Consider the following 17,931-nt stretch of genomic DNA (forward strand, 5'->3'; position numbering starts at 1 on the left):
TTATGGCAAGGAAGTTGCGTGGAAAAGACAATGCCGTTGTCGAGCTACTGCAGGGAGAACTGAGTACACATACGAGTACATGTTCTCCAAGCGGTGCGAGCGGAAGTGTGGCGAAGTTTATGAACTGCTAAGCGAGTGTTTCTTGTCTATTTTTGTTTAGTCTTCGTTATGAGAGTAAAATGCGCGTATTCATGGTGTTAAAATTTTCTGATTATTATCTATGATGCCATTTTTGAAGGGTGAAATGGAAAGGTTAATGTATATATTTCTGGAAAATTAGATGTTGGCAATTGAAATTTATCGATCTTATAAAAATAGTATTTTCTAGTAGAGGCGCTCGCATCACAATCGGGTATATGTAACCGAAATGAATCAGGGGTTGTACCAAGCAAGTACTACGATTCAACAATATTCACCGAAACTTATTAAGCGCAATGCTGTGGAGAGTGTGAAGAAGGCATTTGTTGAAGCGTACTCCAAGGGTTCTTGCTCTCCGTGGTACCAGAATTAAGTCTCCGCTCAGACCTCGTAGCCGGAACGACTACCGGTTGAGTATTCATACAGCTCTAGATTGTTCGCATTCCGACTATTGGATATCACAACGCTAATATCTAAACATCCATCCACCCAACTAATCCTCATACCACCGAGATCCCTAATGTCTGAGTATATCGGGCATTCTGCAATTATATGCGCCCAGTCCTCTATCCCGCTCTTACAAAAACAATCCAAATTATCAGACAAGGGCCTCTGATGAAAAAAGCATTCAGAGGTTCCTGCCTCGTAAGCAGAAAACCCAGACTTTGTCAAATCTGATGTCTGGGTTAACCTCAACAAACCCAACGTGTCGAATGTACTCATTAGTCACTCGGCCGTTAGGAGTCAGAGAGGGACATTCCAAAATCCTCTCTCATTTCGGCTGCACCTCTGATAACTTGGACTACAAAGCTGCGGAGCTTGCTCCTAGCGGCATCTTCTCCGTCCACATACCTCCGACAGATTGTGGGTGGGGCGAAGTCGCCGGAGAAGAGAAACAGTAATTTTTTACACGGGGAAGGGGAGGGGGAGTCCTCTGCCGGCTATTAATCAATTCTGCTTTCAGACTGTAAGATCAACTAGTGTCTTTCAAGTACAAGTGGCAGCAATTCAGCCAGCAGTAGGTGATACTTCTCCTAAATGCGGCTTCTAGTAAAGTAGGCTTTTTTTTTAGGTATTAGGTATACATCTAATCTGATACCAGAGCTGCTTTACACGGGCCTTCAACTCACTGAAAGTGCGCTCAAAGCTAGTTAAGCAGTACATAACCCCACTAGCAGTAGCGTTAAGCTACTTCTATATTAAACTTGTTGTTGGGTTTGCCTGTCTTGTGCATACAAGCAAGTGGATCTATGGGCTTCGTTTGAAACTAAAAAAGGTCTCATGATGGCATCATAGATCATTATAAGCCTTTAGAGAGTGAGTTTCTCCACGCTTATGCTATTGCTAGCAGCAGGCATGAGAGGTAGACACATTAGGAGTTAGATGGAGCAAACAATTTACAACAAAAAATATACAAAAATCAAATAGGCCTTAAAAAATTCAACGGCGCTCCGAAAATCTCGCTTTTTTTTTCATTGCAGACCAAAGTTCAATTTCATTTTAAGCTAAATTTAGCTATCACTCTTCTAAGCGCTGATTATGATGCAGCCACTCACTTACATAATTGTTTACGCTTAAATACCTTATTTTCCACGTAAAGCTCAGCTATATTTAATAACGTTTTTGTTGTTTGTTTTGATTGCGTGAAGTGTGTGATTGAATCCTAATGAAATTGACAGTGATTATTTTATAGAAGTATTACTGACTAATAGCGCACACACACACACACATACACTTGTAAAGATATAAACGAGTGCATAAATCTCTTAATTGTTTGCATGCCTGTTTTGATTTACATACTTGTACGAGTATGTATGTTTGCTTTGTTGTTGTAGGCGCTGTTTTTCTATGCACTCCTAGGTGTGTTACCGCATTTAAGTGCCGCGAGAGTTACACGTAAACAAACACGCACAAGTACCGGCTACAGTCTTGAGCAATCATTTGCAATAGAGCACTCCACTAGAGTGTGTGTGCCTTTGTATTGGCGTGTGTGTGGGTGTGTTAGTGGGACAAAAGAATTTTGTTTTTGCAGCCAACGATTTGTTGCTTGTTGCAATTTTTCATTAACGTTGTGAAAATATATGTCAGAGTCAACAGCGCCGCAAGGTTGTAGTGCATCTTAAGTGTAACGAGAATTCATTAAATATACAACTTGCTTAGCTGAGTGTCATTCAGCGTATTTGAAATAACAAACTCTTTGACAGTGACCTGGATTTAGCAAATGACGACACTGTTTTCTAAAAACTGCTAGAGTTTTTTTTTTTTTTAAGACTTTTTGCTGGAGCTTTGGGAGTGGGGAGCTCTGAAATATTCAAAAAATATTTTTTCGGCGCCTAAAAGCTACCTAAGGGTTTTAAGAAGAAGATATAACATTACTTATGTGGTGGTCTGATAAAAAATTGGGGGATTTTCGGTGGTGCTGGTTGGACTTTCACAAAAATAGCTTTTGTTAGCTTTCACTAACCGAATCTAAAGTAAATTTTTATTTTGTAAATCTTATAAATTTAAGCACACTATAGGTTAGGTTCGATTTTATCTACGACCGTCGAGATCGGCTCAAATTTAGTGCTACTAAATGACTAATATTGTGCGATCCAGGTGTTTCGGACTTGGTCACGCAAAGACGAGCTTCTATGGAGGACCGCTGAGTTCAGATCAAAACAGGTTCTATTGTACGACGAATAGTGTGAGATCTAAGTGTTTCAGTCTTGGTCTCGAAAAGGCGAAACAGCTTCCACAACTGAACTCAAGACAATCCGTACAACTAAAAAGTAGCCAACTTAGCCGAAGCAGGAGAACTACCTAGATTTCGTGCGAGCTAGCAGCGGTCAGAAGGATTTTGGCGATTGTCAAGCGCCAACAAACGCAAAAATTCCTAAGACTCAGTATATTTTATATCTTCATATGCAGTTCTGCTTAATCTTATTAATAGCAGGGGTTTATACAACATATATCTTGTTTCCTTTTCGAGATACACTTTCTGTTTTGTTTTCATTTTGAAACATTTGCAATTTGCTTTTCGTAGCTACAAAGAACGACGTGCTTGTCTTTACTTAGACATATATAAAAGCGCCTAGATGTAGGCATGAGCAGGTGCTTGTCTTTACTAAGATATTTATAAACGCGCCTGGTTGTAGGCAATAACTAGTTTTTTTGGTATATTTTCTCCAATAAAAATTGAATTAACTTTCCTTACAAGACTTTTTGCACTTCCAGTTGAAAAATTAGCAATTTGTTTTTAATAGCAACAAAGAACGAGGTGCTTGTTTTTACTAGGATCTTTAAAAAAGCGCCTAAATGTTGGCAACAATTTGTCTTTTTGCTGCATTTCCATTAACGAAAATTGACTTGACTTTTCTTATAAGATTTTTAGCTTTTTGCTGCCTACGATGCCGCTGTAACCAGGCACACACATTTATCTTATCTCGAAGCAATTCGCTGTTGCTGATAGTGCGGCTAGGCATTTCTTAATAAAACTCGAGCGAAGGGTGCTCAGGTGCACTTCATTTCATAATTATGAAAATTAACTGTTGAAATCGTCAAATAAAAATCTTCTGAAAAGAATGCAATTTATATAAATTTATTTACACTCAACGAGTATAAAAAGTGAGTCGTACATGACGTATGAGTGCTTCGCAAGCAAAGCGGATTTTCCACGCCACAAAACACAGAAACAATAACAGCACAATAAACAATTGAATTTCCGTCGGCTTTTGAACAAAGCTGCGCATTACAAGCGTTTCCTTTCAAATAGATTAAAGTCATAAAGCGACAACACAAACGTGGTTGAAAAGGAAAGCCACCAACGGAGCCGCCCTGCTACAAAAGCACTCAGCTAATGACTCCAGCAAGTAATCATAATAAAATTAAGCTATGCAAATAAATGCAATAAAGAGTTAATAAAGTTAAGCAACACAAAAATACATATACATATGACGCTTTTGTACACATACACACACATATATACATATATATGTGTATAGCCGCTTGTATTTACGTGACTTATGCCGTGGCGATGAATGAATTTTCGAGTGTTTTGGGCGCGTCGCGCACTTTTCCATTCAGTCACACGCACGCCTACACACATTGTTGTCTAAATAAACAAACAAATAAACACGGCAACAATTGCGCGCACTGTTTGTACATCGCGCGTTGTGAAGCTTTTGCGCTTTTCTGCTTTTGTACTCCAGTTATTTGCATTGTTGTATTGACAATATTTGACACTTTACATGAGCACTAATTGTACGCGTGCGCGCAGCGTTCAACAAACGGTACATACGTGCACACGCACAGCCACACATACTCACAGCCACCGGCCACAGTCACTTGTCAGCGGGTCAGGGTGTATTTTTCAAACTCTACACATGTATTTGCCTAGACTTTGTGGCAACTTTTCCATAATTCTTCTTTTCAAATTGTCAACATCAATGTCAGACAGAATGAGCACAGCTCAAAGCATATTAAGATGATTGTCACTACTGTCTGCGCGTCTGTCTCTTCGAATATATGTGTATATAGACGCCTAAATCCAATCAAATCGATTCGCTTTAAGCCGCGCTTATTCATAAATTTGTTCATTTACTTGCCATTTAAATTATAAAAATTTAATTCTTTTTGACTGGTGACACGCCTAACCGCTGCTGCCGCCACATCGCTCGCCGCGCAGCCGCTAACGAAAATTTTGCAAAGCTGCAAACGAGTTGAGTTAGTTAATTATTCAACTGTCACTCAGCTAGCAATTGTCATTTAGCCATTGTCAGCTACCGTTTGTCAGTTGAATATTGTCACATGAGAATTATCACTCGAAAATTGTCACTTGAATATTATCTATTCATTGCAATTAGTTAAATGCAGAAAATATATTCAAATAATACAGAAGTTTGTGCGAAAATTGCGCCAGACGTCTGCGCATGCGTGTAGGCGTTTCACTGTGCTGCAGTTGCGCCAGCCTTGCCACAAATCCTAATTAATGCGCAAAGCGCCAAAGTGTTTGGCAATACAACTGAAAACCTACAACAATGTTGTTGCAACTTGACTTATGGCTGCACTTAAGGCGCTTTAAAGTAATAAAAGAAAATTGAATTGGCTTTTAATTTGCTAAAAGCTATGGACTACCTTATTCCTTTTTTATTTTACTGTTTCGGCTGATTTATGTAGCGGTATAACGGTGTCTACGTGCATTTGATTATACAAGTCTGTGTCACAGTGCAACATTACGGACTTTTCGGTATTGTTGCAAGCTGAAGTTTGGTTTGTTGTGGAAATATTTCATAAAAAACGCAGCACCAGCGAAAAAAAATTATTACTCGCTGATTTGCAAAAAAATATGGTTTAGGGTGCTTAAGGCGACTGCCGTCATGCGCTAATGTGACGCCTAACAGATCAAACGGACTGGTTGAATACAACAACAATATCGCTTCCTAGTGTTTGTTTTAACATAATCTAATATATTTAGAATCAATTTTCGTTTAAAGACTTTTATATCCTGAACCGCGAAGATTATGTAATACCATCCAGAAGGAACCTTCGGACACCCTATAAAATATGTATATAAAAGAGCAGCATGACGAACTGAGTCGATTTAGCATGTCCTTCTGTAAGTACATATAAACTAGTTTCACATATGTCGGATTTGCTGATATCGGACCATTATAGCATACGGTTGCCATATAGATTGAACGTTCGGAATCAAGTGCTTGTAAGGAAAACTTTTTCATTTGACGAGATATCTTCACGAAATTTAGCATAAGTTATTGCCTTAGACAACGAAGTAACCTCCGAAAAAATTGTTAAGATCGGATCACTATAGAATGTAGCTGGCATACAAATTGAACGATTACGATCTTGTAAGAAATTTGTAGGGTATTATAGTTTCGGTGACGTTTATTCTTGTTTGTATATAGGCTTACCCTAAGAATTATTAACTACTTGGCTATTTATAGGCTTCTAAAATTACACCCTTTGCGAATTGGTCTCTAAAGTAGTTTATATAAACATTTAATATATTAGGCTACCAACTTACCATTCCAACTAGTTTCCACTGATCGTTGAAACACAGATACCGTTGTGTTTCTTTTGCGTACAGTGCTATTTTGAGATTGTTGTTCACATAGTCCGGGAGGCCGACTATCGTTATATTTTCTGTAAATAGAAAAGCAAGTATTTTTCATAATTAAAAAGCAGAAGGGTCATTAATTTGAATAAAAAAAAAGCTAATTAGGATATATTAGTTGGACTTCATAGGTCAGAGATATAAGAAAAATAAATGCAATTTTGAGTCTCAGTATTATTTTTTTTATACTGAGACTCAAAATGTGGAATTACAGTGTAAACGCGCATTTATGGGAACTAAAAAGCTCCGATAGATGGCGCTGCATTCAAACACAGTTAAATTTGAGGAATATGTAACAGCTTCTTATTAAAAAATATGTATATTACAGACTAGCGTTCATTTTAGATCTCGAGTAGTATCTACCCTTGCTTGAACGAGAGGGTGTGAGAGTCGGTCCTCTCTATTTCGTGTTCTTCTTTACATTTCAAGAGTCATGAGCCGTCATAAAAAGCCTTATTCGCTAGAATTCTTAAGATGCTTCAAAATTTTCAGTGTATAGCCGTGTTTAGATGACTTATATACAGCTTGATAAATCTTTCGAAGCTGATAGCTGAAGCTTGTTACCACTGCGTTGCTGAAATTCATATTTAGTACCTGCGATATGGTTATGTGCGGGTGTGGGAATGCTTTAGCGCTCGCACCAACAAGAAATATTACTGAAAATACTTATTACAAACATAAATACCAACAATATAGTAACTAGAACTTTATGCAACAACTTCAACCTGCGATACCTGCGGCAAAGCAGCAAACAAAAGCTTTGACTGAAAGGCGTAAAAAGGTTGCATCAACCAACGAGAGCTTGTATATGAAATCACTTCACTTTCAAGGAGTTTCCACCTAAAATGTGACGCATCGCTGCTAACTGAGTCGCTGTTGCACTAGCGCATGCCGGCGTAGATCGCGGTCGCAGCAAAGAGACCGCAGAAGCCGAGCAACCAATGTTGACCGCCAAAGCAGTCAGTAAGTCAATCAGTGCGTCAGCCAACAGGCCATCAAGCAGCTTGGCGCTCAAGTGGAATTTGCACGCCTTGAAAAATGCACAAACGTGCAACAATAATAATGCCAGCGACTTCGCCTGCGCCTTCGCAGTCGTTGACTTTGCAACATACATAAATAACGTCAACCGAAAGGGTGTATTGCTATTTTCCCCCTATACTCTAATACACACACACACACATGGCGCTCATGTGTAGAATAAATTTCTTTTGAAATATGAGCTCACTGATTGCTGGAAAATATGAAATAAAAAGCCAACTGTAGTTAGAGCAACGCGCATAAATTTAATTACCACCAGCAACACTGGGCTCGGCGTAGTGGTCGTCGAAGGCGTTGGCTGGCGGACCAGCGGACGGTCTACGATAGGCGCCTCTTACATTGCCTGCCTCATGTGGAAAGCGCTTCGTGGCGCACAGCGTACAGCAGCAGCCAAGTTTCTGACAGTTGAGGGCCGCCAGCACTCGTTGCATGCCTGGAAGCTCACTGAACTTGCAACAATCTTGTAAGTTGCTCTTGTTCTGCGCCACAAGTACTCTACACATACTACATGTAACAACAGTCAGCGCAACAAACAACAACAAAATTAGCAGAAAAAAATGAAGCATCAGTGAATTCTCGGCGCAAAATGCTAAATTTTTACAATAAAAATGCAAAAAAAAAGTTAGCAAAATACAAATTGAAACAATAATAACAAAAGCGCAGGCAGCGAGCGTTCAACACTTGTGAGTGTTCTGCTTGCTTTGGCGCTTCGCTGCTTGAAATGTTGCTTGGTTGACTGCTATGCGCTCGCTTGTTGGATAGATGGTCTGTGTATTGAACCTGGTAGTCACCTATCAATCTATCTCAAGTGTTTTTTCAAGTGCTTCACTTATTGGAGTGTGTTCGCTGGTCGCCGGCTCACTTGTTGGCGGCCGCTGCTGTTAAGGTTCTCGTGTTCTTGCGCCTGCGAGCTCTTGATGGCTTTCTGCTTCCTATAATACTACTATGAGTAGATATTTATTAATAATGTTGTTGTTGTTTGTATTGTTTTTGCTTTCGTATATATGTATGTATGATTTTTATACGTACTGCTTTTGTTTTGTGCGCCTACGAATGGCGTTTACGATCGAACCAAAACATTGCGAAGTTCAATACCCCACTCGATGCGCTTGGCACGAACAGAGGGCGAATACAAATAGGAGCAAAAAATGTTGCTAGCAACACCTATGCTGTGAAATACATGCACTCTGCAGCAAATAATTTTTTTCAATAAAATTTTTTTTTTTGAGCAATTATTTTAGTTATAATCTGCATAATTTTAATTTTTTGTAACAAATAATTTTTTTATGTTATTTTTGAGTCATTATATTAACACTAAGACTGACAAAACATATTTTCTGTCCTTCGAGTTGAAAAATATTCTTTTTTTCATTATTTACAAACCTAAAATATGCCATTTAATCATTGATTTTTTAATTTTTAACAACAGTGGTGTGTATCTTTGCTAAATTATTTATAAATGCGCCTAAATGTAGGCAACAATTTGTATAATAAAATGTATACTTTTATTAATAAAACTTCACAGACTAAAATCTATTTGCAGTTTTACGACTTCAAAACCTGAAATACGTCTTTAAAACATGGATTTTTTTTTTAATTTTTCACAAAAATGGTGTGTGTCTTAGCTAGATTATTTATAGACGCGCCTAAATGAAGGCAACAGCTTGGATTATTTCAGAAAATTTCTGCAAAACCTAAAATCTATAAAATCATTTTTATCACTAATTATTAACTTTTTAGTCAAATTGTATGTATCAGAATACACTACTATAGGAGTATGCTGCTGACACACTCTGTATATTTTTTTAAATTTGTATAATTATTTTTATTTTTTATTTGCACTCATCTACATACTCGTACATGAATTAATAATAGTGTGCAAATAATGTATAGTGTTTTATCCAAGTGTGGACGTCATTAAATATCAGCTACTCGATCAGCTGCCATGACAGCTAAATCTGATTAGAATTTCTTAAGTGTCAAGTAAGAATATGCCATTGTTTAAGACATTTCTGAAACTCAATGGCTCAGAAACTATTATTTTTTTGATTTTCTAAATATAATTAATTGTTGTTGTTGTTGCTTTTTGTTACAAAATAATCTAATCTAGTTTGATTTCATTACCGAATTCATGCAATTTCCGCATGATTTTAATTGCTTACGTAAAAGAGCTGAGATAGTGGGCAGAAGTGCGGAAAAGTTTGCGAAATTCTTGTAAAAGTAATGTTAGGGGATTTTTATATTAGAGTATAAATACATACATATATCGTCAAATGAAATTCAGAAATTATCAAAAAAGTCGAAATTGAGTTTTTTTTTTGTCTACGATTCCCTATATCATATTATATAAGCAATATCATAAGATTCAAGCTTCCGTTCTCAGATATAACCGATATATAACCAATATATAACCATTTTATAACCAAACCCAAAATTTGTTGTAGTATGAGTGGTTTCGATTATATTACTTTTCGTCGCCTACAAACTTATGAAAAGTGATGTTACTTATTTTGAATTTTAAGTTACGATATGTTGTATACTCTTCCCCGCTGTTTTGTGAGAGACATATTTTCTTTTGGGTAAACGAGCCTTAAGGGCTTCTATTTTCTATAACTGGAATTTGGTTGACGTATAACACAAAGTTTGGCAATATACGGCGTATCGTTGTATAGCAATATAATGTTTAAAAGTTATAGCCTGTTGGAAGACACACAGTTGGCTGAAGAGTACAACGGAGCCACTTCGGTGGCGTTCAGGATGCTCTCAAGGCTTCACGAACGCGCTTCGAGAGTTAGGGTGTCTTTTTCTGAATTAATTTCATATCTATCAAGCACAAAGTAAAGAAAAGTCAGTTTGTGTATAATATATCAGAACTTAACAGTGACCGTCGGATTTAACCTAAAATCGAACCTAACCTAAAATGATAAATTTTTTTTAAATGTTTCCCTTTAGTGTATTTTTTCACTCACTCATTTAACATAGAGTTAAAGTAAGTTAGTTTATGGAGAATCAGAACTTATCAGAGACTACCGGACTTAACCTAAAATCGAACCTAACCTAAAATCATTGATTTTTTTCTCAAAGTATTTGCCTTCAGTGTATCTTTGCGCCGTGAAATTCACCCGCATCCATAAAAAAAATTTTCAATTCCGCATGCAATCATCGTTGATTGCAATAAATAACTCAATTAAATTTCGCGAAACATGCTTGTTGTTGTCTAACAGCGTGCAACTAACAATTTATCAAGCAAACAGCTAATTTATACAGTCACCACTAACCAAGCAACAACAAAAACATAATATTAATGGTGATTTTTGCACTTGTAGCATATGCAACAGCGTGCCACAAATGACTTGCCTCATGTTGCAATGCACCCGCCGCCATGTAAACCGATCCGTGTAAATCAATGTGTTGACATTTGTGCGTATCGCTGAGATACTTTCGGTGAGCATGCGAACTAATTGCGTGCATAAAAACAAATGCATATCAACTTGCCGCACATAAACGTAAAAGTTGCAAGTAAACAAGCTGCGCGCCTACAATACACCGGCAGAATGCGCATAACCAGGCAAATACCAATAAAAAAAAAAAACAAAAAATGCATAACAATATTTCTAAAATAAATATAAAAGTTACTTACGCACGCGACTTGGCCACAAATGCATATTTGCAACGAAATTGTTGCATGCAAATCAAACGAAGTTGAAAAGTGTTGGTAAATATAATCAAAAATATGAAATAAGCAAATTGCGGCAGTAAAAAACACGCAAATAAAGCTCAAAATAAAAGCACGCACTTTGCGGACACATACACATACACACATGCATGCCATGTTGCAACAAGTGTCATAAATACAGTGCAGTCGCTCAAATTCATACGCGGCAAGTGCACATACACACACATGCGTGCATTTGAGGCGTCTGTCTGGCCACCTGCATATTTACTACTTCATTTGCCGCTGCGTCTACGCCCCACCCCGCTGGCGGAGTAGCGAAAAAGTGGCAAATGTTTTATTAATTAAGTGCAAACGCAGCTATTTACACGCCGTTTGACGGTGCAACACTAAATTATTATGCGCTCGTAGCCGTGTACAGTTATGGCTGTGTGCTGTGGTTGGCAACGCTGTCAGCTGGGCGTTTACTATGCGCTAAATTTCGATTTGTTTGTCTTCAAGTGTTTGTTGTTGCTGTAAACAAGGGATGCAAATTAAATGTGGCGCGTCAAATAGACGCATTATTGACAGTGCTTTTGTCCGTCCAATGAACCATCAAATCATTTTAGCCGAAAAACTGAAAAAAATAAACTGAAAATAAAGCTGCAAAGCGCACGCTCGTAACTGTTTCATTTTGGCGTGTGTTTTCACGCAGTTTGCGGCTTTTGTAAATGCAGCGCTTGCAGCTTAATGAGCTGTACATTTTTACATTTGAGTAATACCGTTTCTTGTGGAAAAATTTCAAAATTTGTGAGTCCAGATATACTGCTAAGAGCAAAACACAGTAAGAATTTGTTCATAACTTTAAAAATCTTAATTTATTCTTCAAAATCTATGTCGTCCCCCTCAAAGTAATACCCCTTAGCCCTAATATACTTGTGCCAAGGTTTTTTCCAATACTCGAAGCACTTGTTAAAGTCCATTTCCGGAGGAGCCTTCAATGCGCATAGCGATTCCAGTTGAATGTCTTCAATTGACTCAAAACGGTCTCCTTGGAGCAGTCATTTAAACTTGCTGAATAGCCAGCAGTCACACGAAGCTATATCAGGTGTACACGGTGGTTGCGGCACGATATTGGTTGAAAATTTGGCGAAAAGCTCATCAAGAATCAATGCAGTACACGACGGTGAATTATCTTGATGCAAAAACCAAGAGTTGTTGGCACATAATTCCGGCCTCGTTTTACGAAAGCTTCACGCAAACGACGCATAGCACTCAAATAATATTCCTTGTTAAGAGTCGGAAGGAATTCAGAATGCACGGCACCTCGTGCAGCCAGCTCATTGCTGGCAACTCCTTTATGTTCCGCAATCCAGATTAGGTGTACACGATTGAAAAATGATAAGAAGATCAGCATTCCTATACACTTATTCACTTAAAGCGATATAACCCCATAAGCTGATGTCGCTTTTAGTGCCACTTGACTATCGCTATATATAAAAACTATCGCTATATATAGAGATGCGCTGATTGCGATAGTTTTGGAGGAGATCTACTTTTGCACACTGACTTAAAACTGACTGCAAAGACTTCTGCTTAAAAGATGTTCGGAAAACATCCGTCCGTCGGTCCCGCAATCCTTGCTCCAATGCTTTCAGGTGTTTTCGAACCGTCAGTCTACCACTGGAAAGTGAGGCCGCTCACTAGTAGGTCGAACCTGTGATCACCCGACTCCGGCTTACTGCCGAGAGTAACTCTTAACTTCTTTGTAAAGTTTTTCCTCTTCGTAACACTGTCCCTTGGAAAAAGGGCCAGTGGTGTGTCTTCCCTTAGAGCCTTCATCTGTTGAGACGACACGAATGTTTGTTTTTCGCTTAGTACTCTAAGAAATAGGTTCATAGACACCTCTAAAAAAGCTTCCAAAGTATGAGCTCTTAGTTTTAACGGGATGGTCCTCCGCCTAAAGGTTTTCTATTATCCTTTCTGTTATAGGTTAAAATTTGATTATTTTAAAGAAAAAATCATTTTAAACGAATTTTTCAACTCAACGGAAAAAAATAATTGTAAATCGAAAAACTCTTAATTTTTTTGGAAACTCACTGCTCTACAAAAATGGCCACGTATGCTTAATTTTTTATTATTTTTTGTTTTTTCTTAAGAAAAAATTTTAGAAAAAAAATTTTGACCCACCCTAGTATACAATTTTTTTTTTAAATTTTCTTATTTCCTTTTAATTTTTTTTATTATTTTTTGTTTTTTCGTGAAAAAAATTTGACCCACCCTAGTATATAATTTTTTTTAAATTTCTTATTTCCTTTTAATTTTTTTATTATTTTTTTGTTTTTTTGTAAGAAAAAATTTTAGAAAAAAAATTTTGACCCACCCTAGTATAAATTTTTTTTTTAATTTTCTTATTTCCTTTTAATTTTTTTATTATTTTTTTTGTTTTTTTGTAAAAAAAAAATTACAAAAAAAATTTGACACACCCTAGTATACTTTTTTTTAATTTTTTTCACTCAATTTTTCATTTCTCTAATTGAGCCACCAGTATCTCCACCCGTAAATGCATTCGCATAAATTTATCAAATAATTTGAGTTTTGACGCACACACATAAACATCTCAAGCGTTATTTATCGTATGACAGCCGATTCGCTGCCGTTTAACGCGTCACGCTGCATTGAAAGTGAAAAATTGACGATTGCATTTGAAAATTTCCGCGATTTCTTGAAGTTTATGAGGCGCGTGAGACAGACAGCGCTTTAAGTGCGATTTATGCAAAACTGACATTAATAATATCATAATTAATGCGCTAACGGCGAAGTCTTTAAATGCCTTGCTTTTTTTGTTTAGATGTAAACTTTATGACATTCTACACCTAGTCAATAAGTGCAGGAATGTCGCTGACTTTGTTTATCGCGCGCAAGTGCAACGAGCTGCGTGTTTACGGTATTCCAGGAAAGTCTGGTAGACTTAACGATTTTGCATGCATTAAGAATGCCGAAGAAAAATAACTGCGTTGATTTGTGTATGAATGTATGTATGTATGTATGTATCAGTGAGAAAGCAAAGTGACCGCAAATATGCGCAACTTCGCTGTTTAACGCATTCCTGGAAATTTAGCACACTTTTAGGCGTGCAGAGGCGTCTACTTAGAAGGGTGCGCATTAAATGACGTTTGCGAGGCAGTAATCGTGTAGGGACAAAACGAAAACAAAGCGCAAGAGTGGTGCTTGCGACGAGCGCGGCGTAAAACTGTCGCAAATGAAAGGCAAAACTGCCACTGCGGCGTAGACTGCAATGCTAGTCGACTTACATGCCACATAGTTTTGCATGCATACACTTGTAAGTATGCTGTGTTAGTTTGCAATCGTTCGTTTGTGCTGCAAGTTCGCTACGCTGCCGCTATTTGTTGTTTTGTCACGTTTCCAGGAATTCATTTGGAAGTTGAGACTTTTTTAATGGCGTCAAGAAATTATTAATTTTTCCTTTGCGCCTACAGATTTATGCAACAAACACCATGTGCTTACATATGTACATATACATACGAGTATATAACTACGTATGTTGCAGCATACAACGCTATGCACTAGCATTGGCTCTATTTCCACTCTTTTCTTTTGTTCTCGGCTGCCGCGTCATGCCAAGCATATTTTCCATTTGCTTGCTATAATTATTTTCCCGTTGAACTGTGCGCATGCGCTAATTGAATTGGCACGAATCGCACTTGCATTTATCACTGCGTCAATGTATAGCGGTGCATCATTTACACACGCCACATTCTAGTTCTAGTTACTCGTCTGTAGCTGCTGCATCACTTCTGTGCTTCACCTTCGTTCGCCGACATGCCGCGTTCAGCCCGCACAATTAGCGCCATTTCATTTGTAGCATAGTTGAACTATTGCTCAGCGCACAAGTGCAACACAGTGCTGCCATATCACCGCGTTTTCCATCAATACTGATACTCGCAACTCTTCACTGACACTTTTCAGCACGATTCTCTGTGCTTCGTTCAATTACTTCCACTTTTTTTGTCTTCCTTTTGTATATTCAGCTTCATCTGCCTCGCCGCACCGTTTTAGCGTCGATTTTGCACTTTTTCACACTGCCGTTATGCACTCACGATCAGTTGACGCCACATTATGGGCAATTTGCGAAGTTATCTCATACATGAATGCAGAGACGTATGTGTGTACACTCATAAATCTTCAGCTGCCAGCGGTCCAGTGACAAGGTTCCGTCGCGACAATCTCCCACTCAGCCGCTGCGCGCGCATTCCGCATTCAATGCTGCGCGGACAGTGGTCAATGCAAAGTCTAAAGCGAGTCCGCAATTCACAGCCGGCAGTTAGCCTTCGCCATTGACCGCAACAACACATCTGACATCTGTATGTGTGTATGTATGTGCATATGCGTCGAAGTTAATGATTTAATTAACAGTCGATTCTTAATGGGCCCAATGACCTTTATTGCCTCCTGCGAATGGACAGTTCAAGAATTTATGAGTGTGAAAATTTGCCAGCGCTTTGTTGCACTTCCAAGTGTGTGCGGCGCAGTGAACACGCATGCAACGCAAGCGTATGAAAAAATGCAATAAAAAGTTTACAGCTTCGCTTAGCTTAAGTAGCTGTGCTTTGTTACTGTGCGAAGTGTAAGCTGGCGAAAAAACTAGCATGACTGGTCGAAAACGCTCTATAACGGTAAAATATACAGTTCTGATACATTAGATGTAAAAGACAGACGAAAAGTGCTCGATTATGTTCAGAGGACGACAGCCCTGAGAGTCGCCTCGGCGTACCGCACTTGATGTTGTTGCTGTTGTAACGGGTACCTAATCCCCGTTAGGATGGTAAGGATTAGTTAAGTTGTCGTCGACGTCATTCAATGATAGACCCAGGAAACGTGCCGTTTCGAAAGACCAAAGGGAGAAGTGTGTCAGATGAGTAGGGTTATTGGGGCATGCAAAGAGGTGGCCAGTGATATGCGGAGACTCATTACACGCTGGACATACGAGTATATTAGATATGGCAGAGTAATTCCCACACCAGTCAGTCGATCCGGATTTTATCTGGCGAAGGGCTGTTATTTCCGCGATCTATCCCCGTTTAGATCGGCAAGTTTTTGTTTAAGCTTGTCGTTACTGGAGCAACGCCTTGCAGTAAGGTTGCTTCGTATCCTCTTGACTCGTGCTGGCATTGAGTGCATTCTAAGACCTGCTCAGGTGTTCCTGTGAACGCACTATTGCAACTTTAGCCTCTACGGCTGTGCAATCTGCACCTAGTTCCACCCGAATGGCCAACAGAGAACCTCCACGGTCTATAAGAGCTCAAATAAGCAGCATGTGATAATATATACAATATATAATTATAATCAGCGAATAAAGCTTACATCAAAAAGCTTCGTATGCAGAATATGTACTACAACCCCCGAAAATTTTGAGTTAATAGAATGTGAGCCAAATAGCTTTGAACCCGGTATAAAAAATAATTACGGAGTTAGCTTTAGGCTCTTCGACAGTTAAGAGAGCTTGAAAAGTTTGAAGAAAACCGCTCAATTTCTTCAGTAAAAATTAATCTAATGTAAATTTTATATTTTCAAAAAAATTTTGGAGCTTTTGCCTCAATTTGAAGAGCATATTTTGTTGTTAGCTCGCATTTGGAGAACATTACAAGTTATAGGTTAGCTCCGTATTGCTGTAGACTTTTACGAGCATACGTTTTGAAGTTGGTAAAGAAAATTTGGGAACTCAACAATATTTATTGCGGAACTCCGCCCTCTTTTCTGTTCATTTAAATTTAGCCTTCCCGATTGCAGGAAGTTTGACCTAAATATGACAGGCTATTTCGAGTATTAATACGATCATCATTATTTTTGCATAATGTTCAGTGGACCTCCGTAAAAGTAGGCAACTCGTTTGCTATGGTTACTAAGTATGGTCTCTTTAAGTTTTATGCATTTCTTTGATTTTCCTCTGAAATTCTCAACCGTTTCATTCAGTATAATGTATATAATATCACTGCAATCCTGAACTACGAGGCAAAGGAATTGAATGCTTTAAGTAAGTAGGCAGTATAAAAAGTGCAGGAAAGATATTTTGGGCACAATAGATAAAGCGAGGCCAAATCTGGAATTCGAGCAAATACATATCTACATATACTACCAAAAAAAAAAACCGACATTTAAATCCGATGATTGTCGCTGTACTGCTTTATGAATGTGAAACTCGATTACGACCGATCACCTGTGAAAATGGAGACGGGTCACAAGATAGAGTAGTTTGCCGACAAGCTCTGTATTGGAACAACCAAGAAAGTCAGCAGACAGCATGTCATACGACTGCGTAGAGCAGATCCTAACAAAACACGATGGATGGATGCTGAAAATCCTGAAAGAAACTAAAGATCCTGCCAAAAAAAGAACGAGGAAAAAATGTTTTATTGGGAGGCTAGTGGGAGACTAGAAAATGATAATGAGCTTTAAGGCTTCGTCACTGTATCACTAATGATAATACTCAACATATCTGAAGGAATTATTCGTGAGTGATGTGCTAAGATATTTGTGGGTTATTTGAAGTGTCCTGAATACGAATTTGAGTTCAGAAATTTTCTAACCCGTATAGCTATTTTTGTCATTTTAGTAAATTGTGGTGGTGTGACCCCTTACAACCCTTGTAGTCAAAAAATCCTACAGGAAAGTTTTACTAGTTTGCATACTTTTTGCCTCGACTGTACAAATTTTAGTATTTCTATAAGAGCGCTGGAATGCAGAACTGCAGCTAATTCACATACTCAAATGCAACGCTTCTACACTAAATTAAAATATATTGAATTTAAGTGCCATAACTAATTACGCTACTTAGTGAACACTGAAATGAAATAAACAAATAAAATGTCCACGATTTTAATGCCTTTGAAATAATTACCCAGCGACTTCATTAAAAGTCCATAAAAACGCATTTAACTGCTCATATTAACTGGCAACAATGTTGCAGCTG

The 17,931-nt window shown here is 38.1% G+C and overlaps 1 protein-coding gene across 6 annotated transcripts in view; it reads right to left on the bottom strand.

The window, feature by feature from the left end:
* Window positions 1-17,931, bottom strand: part of LOC105230165 (pneumococcal serine-rich repeat protein) — a 166,477-nt gene that overhangs the window by 10,271 nt on the left and 138,275 nt on the right. For all 6 annotated transcript variants that reach the window (XM_049450782.1, XM_049450781.1, XM_049450780.1 and 3 more), the window contains one exon: window positions 6,161-6,279. In XM_049450782.1, the coding sequence (XP_049306739.1) occupies window positions 6,161-6,279 (119 nt within the window). The remainder of the gene's footprint in view (window positions 1-6,160; window positions 6,280-17,931) is intronic.

The sequence above is a fragment of the Bactrocera dorsalis genome, chromosome 3 (assembly GCF_023373825.1).
Source record: "Bactrocera dorsalis isolate Fly_Bdor chromosome 3, ASM2337382v1, whole genome shotgun sequence".
Classification (NCBI taxonomy): domain Eukaryota; kingdom Metazoa; phylum Arthropoda; class Insecta; order Diptera; family Tephritidae; genus Bactrocera; species Bactrocera dorsalis.